This window comes from Patagioenas fasciata, chromosome 1, assembly GCF_037038585.1.
Source record: "Patagioenas fasciata isolate bPatFas1 chromosome 1, bPatFas1.hap1, whole genome shotgun sequence".
NCBI classification, from domain to species: domain Eukaryota; kingdom Metazoa; phylum Chordata; class Aves; order Columbiformes; family Columbidae; genus Patagioenas; species Patagioenas fasciata.
The window spans coordinates 163,386,028-163,408,116 of NC_092520.1; the positions used below are offsets into that span (position 1 = coordinate 163,386,028).

The 22,089-nt window shown below is 40.6% G+C and overlaps 1 protein-coding gene across 6 annotated transcripts in view; it reads right to left on the reverse strand.

The window, feature by feature from the left end:
- Positions 1–21,781, reverse strand: part of PPP1R12A (protein phosphatase 1 regulatory subunit 12A) — a 115,748-nt gene extending 93,967 nt beyond the window's left edge. For 5 of the 6 annotated variants that reach the window (XM_071799528.1, XM_071799519.1, XM_065837735.2 and 2 more), the window contains exon 1: positions 21,401–21,781. In XM_071799528.1, the coding sequence (XP_071655629.1) occupies positions 21,401–21,637 (237 nt within the window). In that variant the 5' untranslated portion in view covers positions 21,638–21,781. The remainder of the gene's footprint in view (positions 1–21,400) is intronic. The other variant, XM_065837752.2, reaches the window with a different exon arrangement.
- Between the last annotated feature and the right edge of the window lie 308 nt (positions 21,782–22,089).

Sequence of the window (22,089 nt, forward strand, 5' to 3'; positions counted from 1 at the left end):
TATAAATACATACACAAAGATGAGAGATGACAACTACATCTGTGGGTAAGATGAAATTTCAGTCTGTTCTTAAATTTGCCCCCAACACTAACCACCTTTGAAATCTATGTGCCATGCTGGGAACCAGAGCCATCTCTATTCAAGTTTGGAATTCATTTGGCTGGTATTCCCCCAAATTAAAAAGATCCCTTAAGGAGCTGTAAAGCATTTAGATTTATGTGATTTTATTCACAGAAGAGAGCTAAGACTCCAGTTCTCAAGATCTTATCATGGGTTGTCCTAAGCATTAATTTAATGAACTGCTCAATTAGTTCTTATACCAATATTTTAGAAGTTACTGCACTCCAACTACAAGCTCGTCTACTAAGTGACTTGCCAAGTGGACAAATTAAACTCCTCTACACAAGAGTGAACAAGCATGGGAATGTACAGGAGCTGTCAAGGAGTAAGTACTGTGCTTAAGTAAGCGTTTAGTCTAGAATAACAGCAGCATTGTAGCTGAGAGTATCTACATCCCTATCTAAAGTGAATGCACGCTTGGTTTAGAATAAAGTATCATTATACCAAGCTACTTCAGATAAATTTATAGTAGCTACAACTATATTTCTGCTCTACAGGGTATTAGCTCACTTAAAGTACAGTTTATGTGGGCTTGGACTCAAAAAGCTGCATATATGGGTGCTCGTCAGACTAAGTGTCTAAGGAAGCATGCTCATTCAGTTCCTATGGGCACCCCAGGCCTTGCCTCTGTGGCTGCTGGAAGGCGAGCTCTCATTTAGAAGAACAGTGCTCAGCACTGAGATTCTTCTACAATCCAACAAAGTTATCTCTTAACAGTTCTGCACTAAAAATAAACCATCGGGTTAAAGCTGAAGCAATACAGCGTTAATACATTACTGACCTCAGGAATGGTACAGAAAATACCTACTGTTCTGCTGAAGACTTCTCCTGTTAGACTAAATGAGGTTAGGCAAAAAACGCAGTGCAGCTGTAGCATGCCGCAGGCGTAGGAACACCATGAGGGTGTCCAAGTCCTCTGTGATGTGCCAGTAGGCAAGAGGGAGAGGGAAGTGAGATGGCAGGCGAGATTTTGCCTTTCCAAGTTAGTCTGGGTTATAGATGACTTTATTTCCATGGAAATAACCAGCATCTGAGACAGAACAGGTTGCTAAAACAGTGAAGTACTTTGCACTTTAATAGCCTAAGCTGCAGCCTACAAGGAGTGGAGTTCTATACATACAACAGCTGATGCTGCACAGTCACTCCAGACCTTCTTATCCAATCACTAACAAGTCATCCAGCTTAAAATTTTAGAATTGGTTCATATGTTGCAGTCCTTATGATCACTTAGGAAAAGTGGGAATTCAGGTCAGGACAAAACAGAAGCATTCACACTTCTTAGTTTAATGTGTGATAATTTAGAAATCTTAAGCCTTGTAAGGTCACAAAGAATAACAAGCACTCTTCTTTCAAAACCTACAAACAGCTGCCTTCCATCACATGCTAGGGCAGTGCTCAGCTTATCACATAGTTGCATCTGTGCAGCTGTGGAGGGCAGTTGTGGAAGACAATCATGTGGCAGAACACAACCATCGCTGTCTGAGGCCAAAGAGAAGTTCAGATCCAAACTAGTTGAATCCAAATCCAACTCAGTCACTTTCTGGCCAAGAAGCTTGCAGTAACTTTGCAGTTGTTCTTTGTATCTTCATATAACATCATATTGCTGATGTATTCATCAATAAAATAGCATGTGTATATATTTACACTAAAATCAATGTAGATGCTGAGTTTCAGAAGAAAAGGCTTTGTTTTAAGATGGTTATGACAAGCACTTTTCTTAGCCCTAATGGAAAGCAACAGGACATCAGGGACACCAGCAGCAGCACACTTATGAACAAATGAGGTTATTATGCAAGCAGAAGAAAGAGCTGAGCTGTGTCAAAGTTCCCTCACATGAAGATGACAGTCAAAACCAGTGGTGACAGAAGACACACCACCTTGCTGCTCTAGAGGTTTGTGTTTAACCACACCATTCTAAAAGTAGAGTATATAATTATCCAGCAGACCAGAAAAAAAAAGCACTTTGATATTGTGTGCAGTAAAACAGGTTTAGGTATTACTATTAGGATGGTTTCTTCTGCTAAGCAGCTTATTTACTCAAAGCAGACACAAACTGTGTGCTTAGATAAGGGTTATTTACTGTTCTAGAGATGGGGAAAACAATGCCTTTGCAAACTGGAAACTGCATTAAAGTTTAGCTTTTAGTTTCAAGTAATCTGTAAGATATGATCTTAAATGTGAGCATTGAAAAAGGATGCTCCAAGAATACTAAGAAAGGACTGTAGAGTTTGGTCCCAGCTGGGCAAGCCTTATTGATAATGTGACTAAAGCTGCAGCATTTATAGGAGTTTAAGTGTTTCCAGGTATAGAAGCAACATCCAGTTTTTGAGTCTGTGCTCACTACCATCTACAGTAGAGTCCAATAAGGACCTGCAAATACATCAATCATTGTTTCTTTAGACAAGCATTGATAATTGAGGTGTTCAGATGAAGGTGTCAGACACTGATTAATTGTGTTCTTAGAAGAATTATTAGTAAGGTTTGGTTAACAAGTTATCCAATGTAACTTGACTCAATTTTATCACAAACAGGACAACAAATAAGGATTAATTGTATTTATTTTCTTGGTGTTTTAAATCACTGCACTCAGGTGATTGTAGAGTCTAACAACGAGACTAGAAAGCGTTGACGGACTCAAATGTGGCAAGCGCCTACAAAGGTAACCCAAAGCCTTTGCTTCAGAACTTATCCATTCTTATTTGGAAAGCTAATGCTATTTAAGGAATAAGTCCACACATTTGTGCCTTCAGCTGCCTACATACTAAAGACACCATTCACGTAGGAGCCAACATCAGAGATGTGGGAAAGTAAAAGGAATGTAAACCTGAGAATTTTCACCTTGAAAAAAGTGATTAAGAAGTTCAAGAGTAAGTTGTCTTTAATTTTTACTTCTTCTTGGGAACACCAGGTGACAGAGCCAGTTTTCTATAATTTGGATCTCATTTGGATGTCATAAAAACAGGAGTTAGTTCCTCCCATGTCATAAGCATGTTCAGGGAACACTGAGGCAGCAAAAGAAGTGTCTATGGAATAAGTTTTGCAACACATATTACAACACAAGTTCCAGCTATTGTTTTGGTTGGTACCTGCTATGTCTAGCAATGCCGAGTATAACATCGCAGAATATAACTGGGTAGTTTAAAAAGAATACTCTAGTTATTACTTTCCATTTGGGCAAAGGTTCAGTTAGAACAGCTTGAATTAGACAGGAATTCAAGGAAAGAACCACCTTATTGTTAATTTGATTAATACCATTCTTTATATGAGATGTCTTTGAACTAGCCTCACTCATAACTATGAAGTAATCAGTCCCTAATTACAGCAATCTTCCCTATTAATGTTTAATATTTAAAATTAGCCTGTACTTAAGGTCTTGAACTGAAGATATGAGGTCTAAATGAAGGTTAAATGTGGAACTGCAGTACATTTGGCTTACTCATAAATGGTTTGTTTCTTTCATTTGAGATTTATTTTATCTACATCACGGAACTCTGGCACGTAGACACGGAACTGGAGAAGTTGAACCATCCATGGCCCTCATGTCATCAGCAATCTCCTCATTACTCCAAAGAAGTATGCACTTCTTGGCACAACCAGCAGAAGACAAACTAATTGGCACCATCCTTACTCTTCAGGTGACATTCTGAAGTGTGCAGCATGAGTTTCCTTGGTTAAATTGGACCTTGATCTCAGGTGACTGCACGTGCCTTGGCTTATGGTTCTTGAATTACGATAATAATTGGCTAAACCTAAAATATATCAAAGTGTGAAATCTGTTTGGAAAAACAGAAATCTTAATAAAAACGGCACATGAAGACTATGACTGAAGCACTTGTGTAACTGGAAATCCAGCAGAATAGACTGATTCCGAACCTAGTTTATAAAGTGCTTAAATTTAGCTTCTGTTTTAAGGATTACTGTCTGCCTTTTAGCTAATTTCTGTTCTCAACTTGTACTGAGTCATGTTTTCCATTACTGCAAGCTACTTTGTTTTTATTGGATCCTTTCACTCTAAGCATGTTCAGAACATCACAAATTGAGAACTATGGTTAAAGCAAGATAAAATTTGCTGCAATTAACATGATCTTGAAGTAAGAGTTACAGCCCAACAACAACAACAAAAAAATCTGTGTAATACTTTAATACCAAAATACAAAACATAACCCATTCCTTCTTTGTTATCAGATAACACATTAACAGTTTTATTACCTTTCCGATGGATTTTAGGGACCAAACACTTAGATATTTTTTTTTTAATTCACCAGATATCTTATACCATATCTTATACCATCACAGCTGCTGACAGGGATTCAACTGTGCAGTTTTAAACTTACTTCTTTAGGATCTCAGCTTTATATAAATGAAATCTTAAAAAAAACTACGGACTGTTAAAAGATCCTCTGCTTTGTTGTGTTACAAATGAAGTCTCTGAACAGCAAGATGGCATATTTGTTTCTTTAATAGCTATTGCATTAAATACGTGCATATAAGATTACAAAAAACCTTACAGTTTACAGAATCAGATCATTTCACAGATGTGATACCATTCCAGTTTTCAAAGAAAGAAAATATGTTTAAAAGTTGGAGTAAAATTGCCCTCAAGAAATCCTGAATAATTATTCCTACCCAACTACTCTAATTAAATTTATGAGGTAAGGCAAAAAAAAAAAAAAACACAACAAAAACCAAACCCAAAACACAACAAAAAACCACATAAAAACCAAACAGCACAGGAACAATGGACAATTTTTTTGTTCTTTGCCCTCAGCGTGACTATAGCACTCCTCAGTTTGCAGATACAGATACAAATGAAGTACAACCTAGCTTTGACAGAATGTTATAGTAAGTCAAAAATTTATTTTCATTCAACAAGAAACTGACATTAAAATGCAGGCTAGCATGATTTATTTGATTGTATTCTTCCTCCCTCAACTTCATATACATCTTCCACTATGACACACTGTAGAGCAGGAACAACGTCTTCCAAGTTCTGCACAGAGCTTTGTGGAAGTGAAGCTGCTGTTTCATTAGGAATTTCCGCTGGGTCTGTACATTAGGCAGATCGTGGGAGAAAAGGCATTAAATGTATAACAGTTACCCCATAAATCCCTGTATTACTGTGACCCCTAGGAGCTCTAGACACGGACCAGGATATCCAGAAGTATCTATATCCACATCTGTGGAGCAATTCAGGTTTTCTGGAAAAGGTTTCTGCTTCAATACCTAAAATCTCCCCAAGTGCAGCAAAAAACAAGAGAGTCTCCAAAGAGGCGGGGGGGGGGGGGGGGCGGGGAAGAGACAGATGAGCATTAATTAGCATGCCACCAAAAGTCGTGAACTCCACAATGCTGCTGAAGAGCTACCCTGGGCATCTAAATCTCTGCATTCAATTCTAAAAATAATTATTCAAAGCAGACAATCTAAACCACAAACTTTTTCAGTATGCTGCTGTTGCCATTCCTCCTCTTCCCTAGTTCCTCTGCTTCCTACATTATGCTTTTCAGGAACCAAGACCACTTCAGATGACCAAAACTTCTATCTAGACTAACTAACTAACACGTGCCTACCTGTCAAAGAAATAAAATCAAGTCCAAGAATAGGTTGAGCAAAGATGTCCCATCTTAAGAGACTGAAGCTTGCATCTAGACTGAAGAGAAACTCCTTGCTTATTACACCAACTGAAATACAAAAGACCACACCACAAGCTGTTGAGGTCAGTGTAATACCAAACAGCATTCTAAAACTAACTGCTAAATGTACATGGCTAACAAAAAAAAAAAAAAAAACAACAACAACACCACACAACACAACAACACACAAACAAAAAAAAACAAACCAAAACAAAAAAGCGCAGAGCAAAGATCATCTTAAAAAGGCTACCCAGAATACAGCAGGAAACAGAAGACTGGTACCCAACTGTGGTAAATACCCAGTCTCCAAATATTTACTTGCCTTCCACAGCTAAGGACTCAGGGAAGGTAGAATTCCTTAGACCCTATAAATCAAAAGCCACATAAATCATATTAGAGATTTTTTTAAGACAGCCTTCCCATTTTAATTCCACTTAAAATACTCAGACAAAGGTTAAGCAAATTATCTTCCAGGTACTTCAGCAGTAGAAATAGTACAGCCTTTCATTAGGCACTCAACAGCTGGCATCTAAAGATACATAAGAAAGCAGTACCCTGTTCAGAGAGTTTATTCCTTAAGAGCTGAATCAGGAAGGTTGTAAAGCTCACACAACAGCAGCTTCTTGCCTTCAGGACCCAGTAATTTATTAATTAGTGGTAAATACATATCTATTAATAAATAATTATCAATTAATTTTCTAAAATAATTTAAAGCAAACCATAGCTCTACTTTGTCTTTCATGTTCTTAATGGTCCTCCAAAACAGTACTTTCCACCAAAAAGAATTCCAAGTCTGACCTGGCTATTCAGAAAGGATCCTAAACATTCTGCATATGTATACCATTGTATTAGGTTTTTTGCAGCCCCAGGGCGCAACTACAAGAGCCTTCCTTCTTTAAAGGCAAGGTTTTAATATAGCTACCAGGACTGCAGTTTAAGGAGGCTGCATAATTTTTATTCCACTTTCTGTATAACCCTGAGAACATACCAGCAGAACTGTTTGGTAGTTTGCCTGCATATATTCCCAGCTCTGCTTTTGCTTTTGAGTCAGATTTTTGTCAAAAACTAAACCTGAAGTAGTGCTAGTTGTAAGCCTCCATCAAAACCTGAAATACGCAGCAAGCTTTCACACAAGACTGAATTTCTACATCAGTTAGATGATGGTTTTATAAGTTTAAGTAAGTAGTCCTCTGAGAACAGTACAGAACACCAGCAACAGTAGTACTACAGTTTCACCCAATTTTTGTGTTTAATTTCCAAACCTAAATCAAACATAAACCAGTGAAACTTCCATCTAGTCAAGAACACTTATGCTGAGCCAAAGTGGAGCAGAGATTCATGGAAGTGTCTTTTATAAGCATGTAGTTTCTGACTTCTACTTTTCATAGCCCTTTTAGTTCAGCAGTTCCACACTGACCCCTCAGACCACAAGTAATCAGAGTCACTGCTGCACGCCAAGGAAAATGTGCACACAAAGTAGTCAAACTATCCAAATTTCCTGTCATTCAGTCTGTAAGAGCTGATCAAATGCAAATTAACAATAACTCCCTGAAACACCAGCCACAGATGTAAAGACTGGGGGAACAGCGAGAGCTTGTTGTTGTAGGGAAGGAACGGAAGCTAGGGATTGCAGGGATTATAAAAAAAAGACTTCTACAAACAAAAATCACTTCGGATATTAAGCAGTATCATCATATAAATACTTGCTGGCTTTCTGGTAAAGATCTTTGAATCAAAGATCAAAAGCAAGTGGCAAATACTGGAATCAACTGTCATCCGGTTGTTGACCAGAAAAGCAAAGTTATGAATTTGTCTCAATATTTGCCTTATGGAATTCACAGCTGCTTGGCTCCAATTTCCATCTGCAAAATGAATAATTTCCATTTTAGGAGACCAACTTGCAGGAGGTCAGAGCAATCTGGCTATCCTTGATTACACATCATGGCTGGTTACAATCTGAAGGATCTACTTGTGCCAGTACATGCACAAAAGATAATCTAAATTCATCAAAGCAAGCATACTAGAACTTCATCAGCTGAGGCAGAAGTTGCACTGAACTTTATTACTGATATTCAGCTACTACTGGAGAACTTTACACCTGCTTCTAGCAGTTTTAGCTCAAGCACTGGATACAATTACAAGTTCAATAATCCCATATCACAGGTGGGGTAAACATTTTGGCTTCATGCATTCAGAGAATTCTCCTCTATCTTCAGATTCAGCAGCATGTACAACTCAACCTAAGTTTGCCAATTAGGATTACTGGCTTACAACATTTAGTGGAAGTACAAAGTGTTGTAACTACTGGCATAATACAGGAAGGAATTATGACAATACTGAAAATCCACAATTCTTTAACTCTATGTGGTGTGTATATTTAAATTATCGGTCAAACCCTATGCAAACATAAATTAGAGAAGACAAAGCCTGCCAATTTGCATGTTCTTCTAAAAAGAAAGTTACTGTTGATGTATTATATTCACTTGAATTCTCAAGCTTAAAAATAATGCTGTAAAAGTTTATTGCATCAATTAAAGCCAAAATTTTAACTCTTTGTTTTATGGCGGAAGAGTGCTGGCAACCCGCTAAGCACCTGTACTATTCACTAATCACAGGTGTGAAAACTCTAGTAAAAACAGTATGAAGATCTTGTAATAACATGGAGATATTACAGGTTAATCACATCACTGCTATACACCTGAAGGTTCTACAGCAGACCTGTCTGTTCAACCCTGGAACTCGAGGGATGCCACTAAATTCAAACTACATGACACAGAAACATCTCTGAATAACTGGAAAGAAAAGCCACTCAGAATTTTAAGAATTATTAACCATAAAATGTAGTTTACACTTTAAGTGGGAGGGGAGAAAAAACAAAACACAGCATAACCATCACAACAGCCCATTTTAAAAATATGCCACCAGTCTTCAGGCTAGAAACCAAATACTCTTCAAGTGGAACAGGCAGGTCAGAAAGTGAGATGCCCCCAAATACTTTTAAAACTAGACAATCAACCAAAAAATCACTGAGTTTGCTTTTACCTATAACCTCTTGATACTTGCTGATAGAGGATATTTATTCCTGTTGCAAAAATATAACTTTCCCACAGTTGTTTGTAACTACAGCATCTTTTGCACAACTTTTCAGTAAGCTCTACTTCATACTACAGCTCCTACAGACTTTACCATAACCAATGTCCAATCTGACATTTTCTACTCTCTCACTCAGCAAGGTGCTTCCCTTTGATTTTTGCTTTTGTGGACATCAGCTGTGACAGAGCCAAAGGGATAAACCTGATGACAAGTCAAAAGCCTCAAGTTAAACAGGCCTCTAAATGCACATTCAAATACAAGATAGCAAAGCAGCCAGAGTCACTGGCTGAAGAGAGGGCATGACAGACCAGTCCATTTAGCCAGTGACTTACTGCCTATTTTTTGGTTTAGACACTGTGCCAACCTGCAGGTGTAATTTTACAAATTAAGTGCTGTTCTCATCCCTTCCACCCCCACAAAGCAGATAAATTACCTTTCCCTAGCTATTCCAGTGGGCCACCAACAGTCTGCTACTCACTCTTTATATATCAGCATCATCTTGTAAGCAACAGTTTCCCCTCATTTTGCATACTCTTCTAAATTGACAACAGTATTATTGTTGTATAACTGAAGTTTTTTGAGGAAGGAGGGAATCACCTCCAAGAGACTGACAAATTTTTGCAATATTCACTGGAGTGCTTAATAACTTTTTTCCAAGCCCTGGACATCGAGTCAAGTTCTACCAACTGATAAAACTCAGCCACTGAAGTATCTGAAACTTAGTCTCGTATTCAGAAATCAAGAAAATTGCAGAAAACGTACATGCCACATTTTCCCTAAAGCAGGCAAATTATCTGCACCTCAGTGTAAGAATTTAAGAAAGATTCTTACATGCACCTTCTAAAGCCAGAGCATTACTAAAATTGGACTTCACCCAGAAATATTTGAGATTAAGAAGGTAAATAGCTTAGCTGAGTTACCAATGTTCTCAGTGAATCAAGACTCACTGGAAACGACAAGCATTTCACAATCTACATACTGAGACTGACAAAAACTAGAGTTCCCAAAAACCTTTGGTTCACACAATTTGCTTTACAGGAACAAATCTGTGTTCTGCAATTTGTGTTAAGAGAGTTAAAAAAGAAATTTATAGTGCAATCATGCATTTGAGAGGACAAGGTATCATGTTAGGTATCTTCATAAAGTCAAGAGGAGCAGAGATGTAAATATCCCGTGTCTCAATGGCTGTTGATACCACAAAAAAAAAGGAAACAAACTTGCAGCAGACGTTTCTTGGAGGAAGAAATCATAGTAGGATATGTGCTGAGTTTCAAGAAGCATTAGCACCTTGTTTAGCTCTGTACAGATGCAGACTCGAATTCCGAGCCTGTTTTTATAACTACGTGCAGGTTTTGGTTGGTATATAATTAATTTTTTCATAATAGTAGATGGTATGGGGCTACATTTTGGATTTGTGCTGGAAACAGTGTTAAAAATACAGGGATACTTTTGTTACTGCTGGGCAGTGCTCACACGGCATCAAGGCCATTTCTGCCTCTCACACCACCACACCAGAGAGTTGGATGGGGGTGCACAAGAAGTTGGGAGGGGACACAGCCGGGACAGCTGAGCCAACTGACCACAGGGATATCCCGTACCGTATGACATCATGTTCAGTACATAAAGCTGGGGGGGTACATTCAGAGTGATGCCATTTTATCTTCCCAAGTAACCACTACACATAACGGATCCCAGCTGTCCTGGAGATGTCTGAACACCTGCCAGCTGATGGGAAGTGCTGAATGAATCCCTTGTTTTGCTTTGCTTGTGTGTGCAGCTTTTGCTTTACTTATTAAACTGTTTCCATCTCAACCCAGAAGTTCTCACTTTTCTGTTTTTCTCCCCGCTCCCCCTTTTGGGGGGAATGAGTAAGCGGCTGCGTGGTGTTCAGTTGACCACAAAGTTCTTACTGAAGGCAATGTGGCAATCAAATACTTTGGGGAAGCCTCTAGCCTTAAGCAAGACCAAACCCAACAAACTAAACCTGAATACCAGCTCATCTGCAACTACCAAGTAGATAAATCAAACAGTCCTTCTCAGGCATGCTAAGAATCACCTGGCACTTCCAGCCTACAATAGACATTTCTCCAAGCAGAACTTCCACCATCTGTAGAACAGTCACACCTATCAACATAGCATAGCTTTGCTTTCCTAGGGACTGGGGGAAAAAGCACTATTTCAGAATTTAGATATGTTGAATGGACTCTAGCAATTAATTTCATATATATATATATATACACACACACATATATAAAGCAGTATCTCAAGCTGTCACAAAAGTGCATTAAAAAAAAAGGCAAAGGGACAGCTAAATGGAAACAGGCTTTTCCTCATAGTGACATAAATACCTTCTCTTAGCACATTCCCCTTCAGAAAAACAGAAGAGTAACATCTGCCATGCTGGTACTATGGAAGAGACAGAAGTAATCTACCACACCATCATGTAAACTGATTATCTGACACTAAATATTTTTCCCAATTAGCAGTAGTCAACTACCTACAATTATCACTATAGGGAAAAGGAGGAAAAAAATGCATAGTCTGCGTTTAGCTTTTTAAAAGTAAACTCACCATAAGACAGCATCATCTTTTCATTGCTTAGACACTAGAACAGCACATGGATTCCAAACTCAGCCTTATGAAATTAGATTATCATTGCTATTCACTAGTGTAAAGCTAGACCATTAGCAAGGAATTAGCCAGGAATTACTGGTTTTAAGTGAAGGATGACTAGATACAGAGGTTAGCACTGAGATAACCAAACTCAAGAACAACCCTCTAGAAGAAATTAGAGAAAGAATACAATTCCCCCACACCTCTCATCCTACTCTCAGAAAAGCAAGTAATACCTCTTTTTAAATAAGAATTCATATACACAAGCAGCCAGAGGGTTACCTGTGTTTCTATACTTCACATCAGTATCTGCAGACACATCCAGCACCGGCAGATGTTGCCAAAGCAGAAGTTTCTCAAGACACTCTCTTCCAGGATCCCAGGTGCAGGTCCTCTAACTTGCGTCTTTCTCTTCACAAAATAAACAATATGTCCTCTGGCATTCACACTAAGTTGTTTTGTATTTTCCATTGAAAGAGTAGTTTTTAAGTCACTGCTATACTTACCTAGAGCTATAGGTAAAACTTGTTTATACAATAATTTCATGAGCTTTCTTTGAAGTCACATTTGATGGATCAGGCCAAAGCCAGGCAGACTGTGGTGAAGTATGACACTGCAAATGGCTGGTAAAAATATGAAGAAATTATTTCCCATAAACCCAAGTTTGAGGGCAGCTCAACTAAAACAGAGGGCAATCATATACTTGCCAGTGGCTTTCTTCAGTATTTTACAAGCGTTAAGCACAAGAGCCACTGGATTTGCTAAGTTACTGCTGTAAAGAGAAAGGGGAAAGTTGATTCTCTTACTAAACCCACAAATAACCAACAAGCACTGTGACATACATATACTAGTATTCAATACAACTACTATGCACATACTAGTGCAGCTATACAGAGATACAAATTCCACCATTTGGCCACGTGGTCTGCAAGCAAGTAGAAAATGAGTGACCAGAAAGCCACATCCAGAGAGATTCACAAAAACCCACTGACAGTCACAGTGTTAATGCAACCAACCCGTTCTGCTCTACTCAGAAGCCAAGAAACCAACACCAATATCTTTGGATTGTTTCACCTCTGGGATGGAGGCACACTTTTGGAAAATTCTCATTGATTTCATTAAGATTATTCACTTAATATAGCCTACTTATTCAAGTATTATTGCATACATTCGTGAACATACTGCAAGCAAAAACACTTTTGTTAAAACTTGGGATGCCATGCTTCGCAGCTTTAAAATAACAAATTTTCTACTTAAGTAATGGAAGCACAGGTTTTCAGTCAAGAATGCTATAGCAACTTTCAGGGCATTAGTAAGCCAAAACTTTCAAAGTCAAAGTCCAAGACAGCATTTTTCTTTCAAATGGGGCCCACAAGGATCCCGGACTTGACAGAAGAATGCAGATTCTTGGTAAAAGCTTCATCCAAGTTAAGTGTTTCCCAAGGGAGCACTGACCACACACATACATCGGTGTACACGACTGTCAGCTGTCTTCACCTTTGTTACCAGATGAAGATGTTGGTGTTTTGCCTTAGACAAATACTTGATTCAATTATGAAATCTGAAGAAAAATACTTTTGGTAAGTTCATCCTATAAGTTTTAAGCAGAATTATTAACAAACAGGCCTCATGTTGCTAACACTCAGTCATTCTGTGAAAGAACCAAAAAAATAACAGGAAAATGAAATTCACATGAAAAGTGGCATATATATACATATATCTATATGTACTCCAGATCCACAACACACAAGACCTGCATGTAATCCCTTGATGTACAAGAAACTTCAAATACCCAAGTATGTATGTAGAAGATACTTCAGTTACTCCTCTGCTTCACTATCAGGATAGTAAAACAGCAACAGCAAAACTAAATAAATAATCATCCCAGAACTAAAACTTGCAAAATAACCACCACTGGCTGTCTAACTGATCTTGTTAAAGCCAGCTGTCATAGTTTGAACTCAAGACCATGAATTACAATCACAACATGAGAAAATAAATCAAAGAATATTTCAGACTAATTTAAAAAAAAACCCCATTCTCTGACAGAATGTTTTAGAACTGGAAACATCCTGAAAAATCACAGCTTACAGATATTTTAGTATCAAAATAGATGGTTATGTGCCAGTTATAGACCAAATGTAAAATAAAAGTATTCAGAAGTTACAGTAGCATAAAAACTATTTACACTCTGCCTTGAAGACAAATCTACTTCTGTATGTAGGCCCAAAATGAGGCTGCATTTGCTGGTCAAGTTTTTTTTTGTTTTGTTTATTTTTTGTTTTGTTGTTGTTGTTTGGTGTGGTTCGTTTTTTGTGTTTGGTTGGTTTTTTTAAGAGGTTTCACCCTCTTCTTAAAGCCAACTCTACTCTTTACTGTTCAACAGACCTTTAGAAGCCATTAGTCTAAGAAATATATTGTTAATGGGGTAAGTGCTAACACTGCTCAGGCATTAAGTGGGAAATAGTATTTTCCAAAGACTTCATCATATTGCTCTAATTTTGGTTTTGTGAAAGAGTCAAAGATCCAGCGTTTCCAGGATAAGCACAGTAGCTGTTTCAGTGTTCTCACAAAACAACTGAGACAGAAAAGCTGGGTTCCAGGTCTTGTCAAAACAAAGCACTTAAAAATAATAAATCCAGAAACACTCCCTCCCCTACCCCCAGGTACCCTTATCTTTTACCTTCTTGTTCTATCCTTACAGTCTTGAAATTACTAGAAAGGAAACAGCTGAGGAATGCTGCCACTCTTATGCCATGCTTTCCATTGACTGTCATTTCAGGAATGCATATAGGAAAGTAAAGCAGCTTGGAATGTCTCCACCCATCCAGCAGCATCAGAAGCTGCCCAGCTTACCAACAGCTCCACTGCCTTGGAGCTGCATTCCAGTTTTCACTTATACAGATGTCCAGATCAATGAAGAAAGATACATTGCTAAGCACTGATACAATATTTGTTAGGTAAATGTCCTCATACATTGCATGTCCCATATGTATATACCCTATGCTGATACTACAGTATGGCAGCAACAAGGCATAATTTACAGTTTCTTGGTTGCAAGAGACCCAGCGGGGTGTACTCATGCTATAGTTATCCAAAACTACCACCACATTCCTTTCAGAGCATATCAGTTTGTGTAAGACTAACCTGTTCAAATATATTCTTGGATAAAATTTTAAGTATTTTCTAGAACACATGCATGTTCCTCAATTCCACATCCTGTTAGCCCAATCTCAGGAATCAAAATTACACAGAAAGAAGCAATAATCTGCTGGGCTCTCAAAGTCTGAGAAGATTGCAATAAGTGTCTTCCAAGCTCAAGTAAGAACTTTGAGGAAAAAGAGCAAGTGAGAGTACAAGCAAATGGATAAACAAGAACTGACCAAGAGTGTGCCAAACCATGTGTTCCAACTAAAATTGAACATATACCCTTTAGCCTGGAATACAGGTCCTCAGTTAGAAGACCCAAGCTATATCTCTACTAATGATTTATACTGACTGCTTCTGTCACCTAGCTTCAGATTTATCTAACAAACTGAAATTTAGTAATCTGGTAAAAACCAGCATGCTTTCTACTATAATGTCAAGATCAAAAAGGCCTCAAATCAAGTGTGTTGACATCAGTTTCATACATACATACAAGAGCACATCTCATCTACTCTTAAAGTGCTTTTCATGATTTATTATGAAAAAATGTTCAAACAATGCCATGAATTTGCCAGAATACATAGAAAACCATAGAGGAAGCTTTACTGTAAAAGTAACATTAATGCTACAGTAAAACTCATAGCTATAGAACAGCAGAAATTGTCCCTGAACATTAGCTTTGTTAAACACTAAAGCCCTACCAGCTGAATTCATCCTTATACTGAATGTAGAACTCTTCCTCCATTACTACATAAGTTTAAGAAATCTGTCAGTTACACTAACATAGAAACATGCTTCACATATTTAAAATGACTTGGGCTGTTTATCTGTGCAAAAGAAAGATCCATAGCAATGAAAACTGCTATGTAACCAGACACAGAAATCCCAGGTTCAAACCTGACAGACCACGAATAGGCCAAGACACACTTTGAGATAACAAACAAAAAGGTGAAAAGATTGTTACTTTTTTATTTTACAAAACACTAAGCAGATCACAATTGTTTTGAATGCAACATCTAAATTTCCACTATTATACTTCTGGTATATTACAAAGAATCACTTTTTTTCTCCTCTTCTTGCCTCCATTTCAAAGCATTAAAAAAAATTCTTAGATGACAAGACTAGTAGGAAGTTAACCAGTACTTATTGTAGAACCTGAACCTAGCTACTGTAACTATGGAGAGAAAGATCTATGGCCCACACAAGAACCAACTGCTATTACAAAGGGGATTTTAAACAAATATGCCTCTGTAGTCTAATCACTGAGTGAATTCAACATCACGCTTATTTCAGGACTGATTTTCTCTGTGCTTTGCTGTCCAGATAGAGAAATTTTTTTAAAAGTCAGAATGGCATAATACAAGCTGAGCAAATTACTCCAAAATTCTCAGTTGTGTATCATCTACAACAAGAGCATTAGATGGTTCTGGGGGTGGGAGGTTGTTCCCCCTCCAAACACTGAGATTTAAGCATCAGGTTCATAATTGAGTGCAAACCTTTTCATATGAAAGGAAGTTCTCTTACTTAAGTCTTGGAAAAAATAACAGATTTACCATACACACCACTATTTTCTCCCTCCAAAAGAAGCAATGCAGAAGTCATAGCTGGGAGGCTACCAGGACAGCTTTGAGCTATTTCCATAACTTCCTTACCCTTGGTTGCTGGGTGCTGCTGTTATGATGCAAACACCGTAGAGATTTAAGACTTTAGCAACCTGCTCTTTGCTCTTATGTCTTGACATGCTGCGCATGCTGTGGTCCCAGCTCAAATATGTGACCTGTGTTATCATTTGTCAAAAAGGATCCTGACAGTGCCTCTATCAAGTCCTAAGGCAAAGGGATCCAGTGCTGGTAGATTCTATGGCCCTTTTCCATCACTCCCTGCTGTTCGAAAGGATGATATAACAAGGACAACAGTTAATGTCTACTGTAACAATACCCTTTACCATAACAGGCACTATGAGCATGCCGCCAGGAGTCCCAGTAGAATTTTTCACATAAACTATTGCAGAGACTCCCACAAAAGAAGGTATTCCTACCCAACAAATAAATCCCATAGAATCTACAGGAAATGTTAAGACAGTAATAACTGTTCTTAACCAGTTCGAAAGAAAAAATGTTCAGTGAAATACACTTGTGAAGAGTTTCCCAGCATCTTAATTACTACTAAGGAATCAATGCAGCAGAGTCCTACAGTAGTGGCATCAAATCAAAATTTCTATTTAAAATTGCATACTGCTGTGCCTGCAAGCTAAAACATAACTAAAACATAACTATAGTGTGGGTAAAGCAGTCTCCACATTCAATTTAGTACTTGAAGAGTTGCAGAAAAACACTAATATTTGCAACAGAGACACAGCCTTTGGGGAACTTTGCTTAATTAAACCATATTTGTCCTAGAAAAAAAAAAAAAGCACATGAATCCTTTATTAAGGATAAGGAGCCTCTCTTGCTGTTCAGCCTTCAACAATGACAACACCTAGTCGTACTCAATGAGCCCCACACACAAACAGCCAGGACAATTTCCCTTACCTTACATCCAAAGCAGCACCATTCCCCAGGAAGAAGTAAGATCAAGACAGAAGGACACGCTCCTTTCATGCTGTGTAGTGGAATTAGGCCACAGCACCCACCTTCCTCACCCGGAGAGAATGAGGCCAAAAACCAGGTTACCACCTCCTAAGTCTGAGCAGCTTCAAAGAAAAAGGGCAGCCAAAAAAGAAGACTGCTTAAACTGTCATACCTAACCACAGCGTAATCTCAGTCGGTTTCTTTATCAGGAGCATGCAGGTACTCCACAGCACACACCCCGCGCTCCCAGGGGAGCAGCGTGCACGGGAAATCCAGCCTTCCAGGAAATCGGTCACATCACGGTCCCTCCCCACCACACACAGCCTTCCCATGGTGCTGCCCAGAAAGGGTGGGCTCCTCTTTCCTGTACAAAGCTCTGTGTCACTTGCAGACAAGCTACTTTCAGTCACTTAAGAGATAAATTCCAATCAGAGCTAGCGAACCCAGTCCTCTTTCATGGAAGCCAAGGAAAGAGTAGAAAAGAGTCCAGACTCTTAAGGAGAGGTGCTAAGACTCCAGGATGATAAAACTGAATCCCACTCCAAATAAATATATGTGTGTCCTAGAAGGGACAAAGTTTTACTGGAAACAGTATATACTCTCAGCTTAACATTATTTCAAAATATGCCACTTTTCTCTCCACCTCTGCAGAAACTATTAATTTGCAAGGTCACAGCTCACCTTTGGGCTTCATCTTTTTCTCAAGTGCTCCTTACATTCAACTGTTAAGGTAGATTAGAAAAGGTGCACTAAGTTAGATCTCAACCTGTGTGACAACTGTCTGGGAATGCAATGTTTAAAAACAATGAACTCCAGCCTCCACTAAATTAATGGAAGGGACATGCAATTGCAAATTTAAGGTCTAATTTAAAGGTAAGTTTTCTGGTCTTACAGACATACATGCACAATAGCTATATAAAATGCAGGATATTGCAGCACAGTACATACTACCCTGCTGCAATATCCTACATTGCATATATCTCACACAGACAGAAACACAGTACATACACAGTTTTGTTCTTTGTGCTGAAGGCCAAGTCTAAACATATAATAGACAAGTCCTTAAAGAGAATGACATTTGAAGCCAACATTACATACGGGAATAATGATCATCATCTAATGTCAATTCTTCCCCTTCTGCAAGATTTTTAATGCAAAGAAATTTAACTGATATGTCCTCAGATTTGATACACTCAAGTCCACTCATTTATGCACATGCAAATATAAAACAAAATCACTCATTGGCAGTGTCAAGAGATGAAGAAAGTACCTGCAGCAAGAGAACAACTGCTACATAAAGCTTTCTGATGGTGATGGCATTCTAACCCACTGATATGGAAAAACTTTAGCTAATGGCTTTAGTAACAAAGCTTGATGCGCTATTAAAGACCAGATCTGAAGTTCCCCAGAATTCCAGGATTAATGGTACTTTCCCTTTAGCACTTCCAACCACCTGGGCTGCTGAGAACAAACCTTAAGTCTCTTCTTATAACTGTCACATCTAGCAGGAAAAACAAAGGCTGAATAGTATACTAAATATTTAATTCTACTGCTATTTCAGACACATGCATTTGTTCTCAATAACCACAAAAAAATTTAGATGCAAGACAAGAAGGACAGAACCCAGAAAAGGTAGTCACTTTATCCTTGCTAAGATAAATTTATTCTTGTGGAGCACTAAACTCTACATAGGATCTGACAGACAACACATATGCACACACACACACACACACAAAAGCAAAAGAAAACGACGGCAGTCTTAAACATAACAACTTCAACACAGTTGACATCCAGCTTCAAGACAGATGACATCAATCAGTCACAACTCTGTCGGGAAGAATGACAAGTTTTTGAAGAGTTTCCTTTGGGAAAGCATACAGCTTTGTTCCATGCCACAGCCAAATCTGATTAAACAGCTTCATGTTACAGACTCTATCATGTATGATTTGCACCACTTATATGGCATATTAGAGGAAAATACGATTTCTTGATAACATTGATAAATATTGATTTATTGCTAATAATGAAGTGAAACCATTCAGAGGTGGTCACAGGCAGGGGGTTGTTATATGCCTTTCTTTTTTTATAGCAACAGGCAACATTTACTGGGCTGCCTCAAGAGGATTATAACTTCACAATTCATCTTCTTCTTTGCTTTTTATACCATCAAACCAGAAAAGACTCTTCAGTATCGCTACAAGAGGGGAGGGAGGAAGGAGGAGAGTGAGTAAGAGATTTAGCAGTGATGTAAATCTTCACCTCTGTTCCCTTAGACTTTGCCCTTCCAAACTGCAAGCCGACTACAGGTAACAAGAAGGGGAGAATAAGCTCAGAATCATCTTGATAAAAGCTTTGTTGTATATAGTAATCAAAGCCATTTTGAAAATGCCATCCAGACTTCATGAAGAGAGATAACACTGTTCATCTCTTATTCTAACAGAGTTAAACTAAACGTCATCCTTTCCTACCAATCCCTGCTGTAGAATAACTTGTAGACCTAACGATCTAACCAGTTAAGGTATGACTTCTCATACAGAGCTCCCTGGAAGTACGAAGCAATCATGACTTGATTAGAGAAGGATAAATACATAAAACCTCACTAGCATCAGGCTAGCCTGAAGTCAGGTAACCGTGCTGCAGTAACATACTGACACGTTCAACCATAACACACATTCTTCTAGTTCAGTTCATAACTGAAAGCAAACCCAAACCCTTTATAGAGGAGCAAGCAACTACTTATACACAGGAAATAGTGCAAGGAGCAATAGAATTTCACATCTTATGTTCAAAGAGGCGATTCTATCCGGTAGTATGGGGCAACTTATGTATTTGTAGAGCCTCACATCCTTGAAAAGTCTTTATGGGATGGATAAAATACATCAAATAAAAATGAGGTGGTGAATTTAAGAACAGTACTGTATAATAACATCCTAATTACCTCACCTAATCATTCTGAGAAGATTTCCACTTAATCAACCTAGATCTCATAATCGTAAAGGATTTTTTTTTAACTGTGGAACAACTTCTAAACTTAAAAACAAGAAGCTAGCTTGTCAAAGATTTTTTTTTTTTTTAGATATCTAGTTAATTTAATGTCGTGTGGAAGCTTTTGGCCTTCTAGAGAAACAAAAACTATTCAGGCAAACCCGCATTATCTCCGGATTGCCACAGCCTTTCCTTATTTGGCTAACGTTTTGAGATTCCAATCAGACTGCTATGAAGTTCAACATGCACAAAGCATCCATTTTGAGGAAACTTCACAGCCAGTTTCCCTTCCATTCCCCCGCTGCCCCAAGTGAAAGTTATCTCCCTTAACACCAACTCCCCCTCCTACATACCCACACCAGAACAAAGCAATATGGATTCGGTTGTGGGTTTTTTTTTTTTTTTTTTTTTACTGCTCTCCGCACGGAAGAGAACTATAAGAGCCCCGCTCCCCTCAAAGTTCGGCTTTCACACTGCGGCAGGAGCTATCGCTACAGAAAGCCTGTTATCGATACACGTCTCTATGTTAGGAACAAAACACTGGTTCCCCTTAGAAACCGGAGGGAAACCGGCGATCCGTCCCTCCGCACGCACACGCGGGGGGTTTCACCGCCTCAACTGGTGTGAAACAGGGGAGACGGGGCCGGCAGGAAACTGCTGCCGGGATCCCGGGCCGGAGGCACCCGGGGCAGCGCCCCCGAGGCGGGCCCGCCTCCCTCACCTGCCGGCCACCACCCCTCCCTTCGCCGGGGGGGCACTTGGCCCGCTCCCCCCGCCTGCCTCCCAGACAACACGGGGCCAGGCCCGCTGCCCCCGGCCCTCCCAAGGGAAGCGAGGCGAGCAGGGAAAGCGAAAGAGGGTCACCGGCACCTCCTCCCCGCACAGGGAGAGGCCCAACCACCCCCGTCCGGCCTACGGGGATGGGGCGCAGCCTCTCTGACCCCCTCCAGCCCAGCCGGCCCGGAGCCCGGGCTGCTCCCCCCTCCGGCCGCCCCCGGGCCTGACCCCGGTCGCAGCCGCCTCCCGCCCCGCGCTCCCGGCCCCTCCCCGCCCCGACACCCCCCAGCGGAGGGGAGAGCAGCCGCCTCCGGCCCCTTCCTCCTCCACCTCCTCCCGGGAGGGCACTTGGCCGGCCAGCCCCACCACCCCCACCCCCCCGCTTCCCTGCCTGTCCCAAGCCCCGGTCCCGCCGCCGAGCTCGGCCAGGCCCCCCTCGGCCGGCGGGAACGGCTCCGCACCGACCTGGTGGAGCGCGGTGAGCCCGTCCACATTGGCGTAGTTGATGTCGGCGCCCCGCTCCAGCAGCCGCAGCACCTCCTCGGTGTCCCCGCTGGAGCAGGCGGCCAGGAAGACGGCGCCGTCGTCAAACTTCACCTTGGTCTTTTTGCGCTTGACCACGGGCGGCTCCAGGTCGGTCTCGGAGCCGATCCAGCGCTTCAGCTGCTCGTTCCGCTTCTGCTTGGCGTCCGCCATCTTCATACCCCGCTCCTGCCTGGCCCCCTTAGCTAACGCCGCACCGAGGATAGACTATATACCGCCAGTATCCCACAGCGCACCGCGGCCCGCACTCGCCCTCGCTCGCTCACCCACCCAGATGGAGGGCGCAGGGCGGGAGGGAACCGGAGGGGCGGGGCGGTGGCGGCAGCCTCGTTAGCATAACCCCGCGAGAGTACCGGCGGCGGGAAGGCGGGGCTGGGAGGAGCCACGCTGCGGGGAAGCGGTGTGGGAGGGACGGCGGGGACGGGAGGTGTCACGGACGGGCGGGCGGGCGGGCGGGCGGGGGTTGGCGGGGGCCGGGTGGGGGAGTGGCGCCGCCGCCCGTGTTGTGACTGGGGCGAGGCCGGCTCGCTTTGCCTCATCGCGGGCCCATGAGTTCAGGAGTTCAGCCGAAGGGTCACCGGCTTCCTCTGCTCCGCCGCGGAGCGGAAATC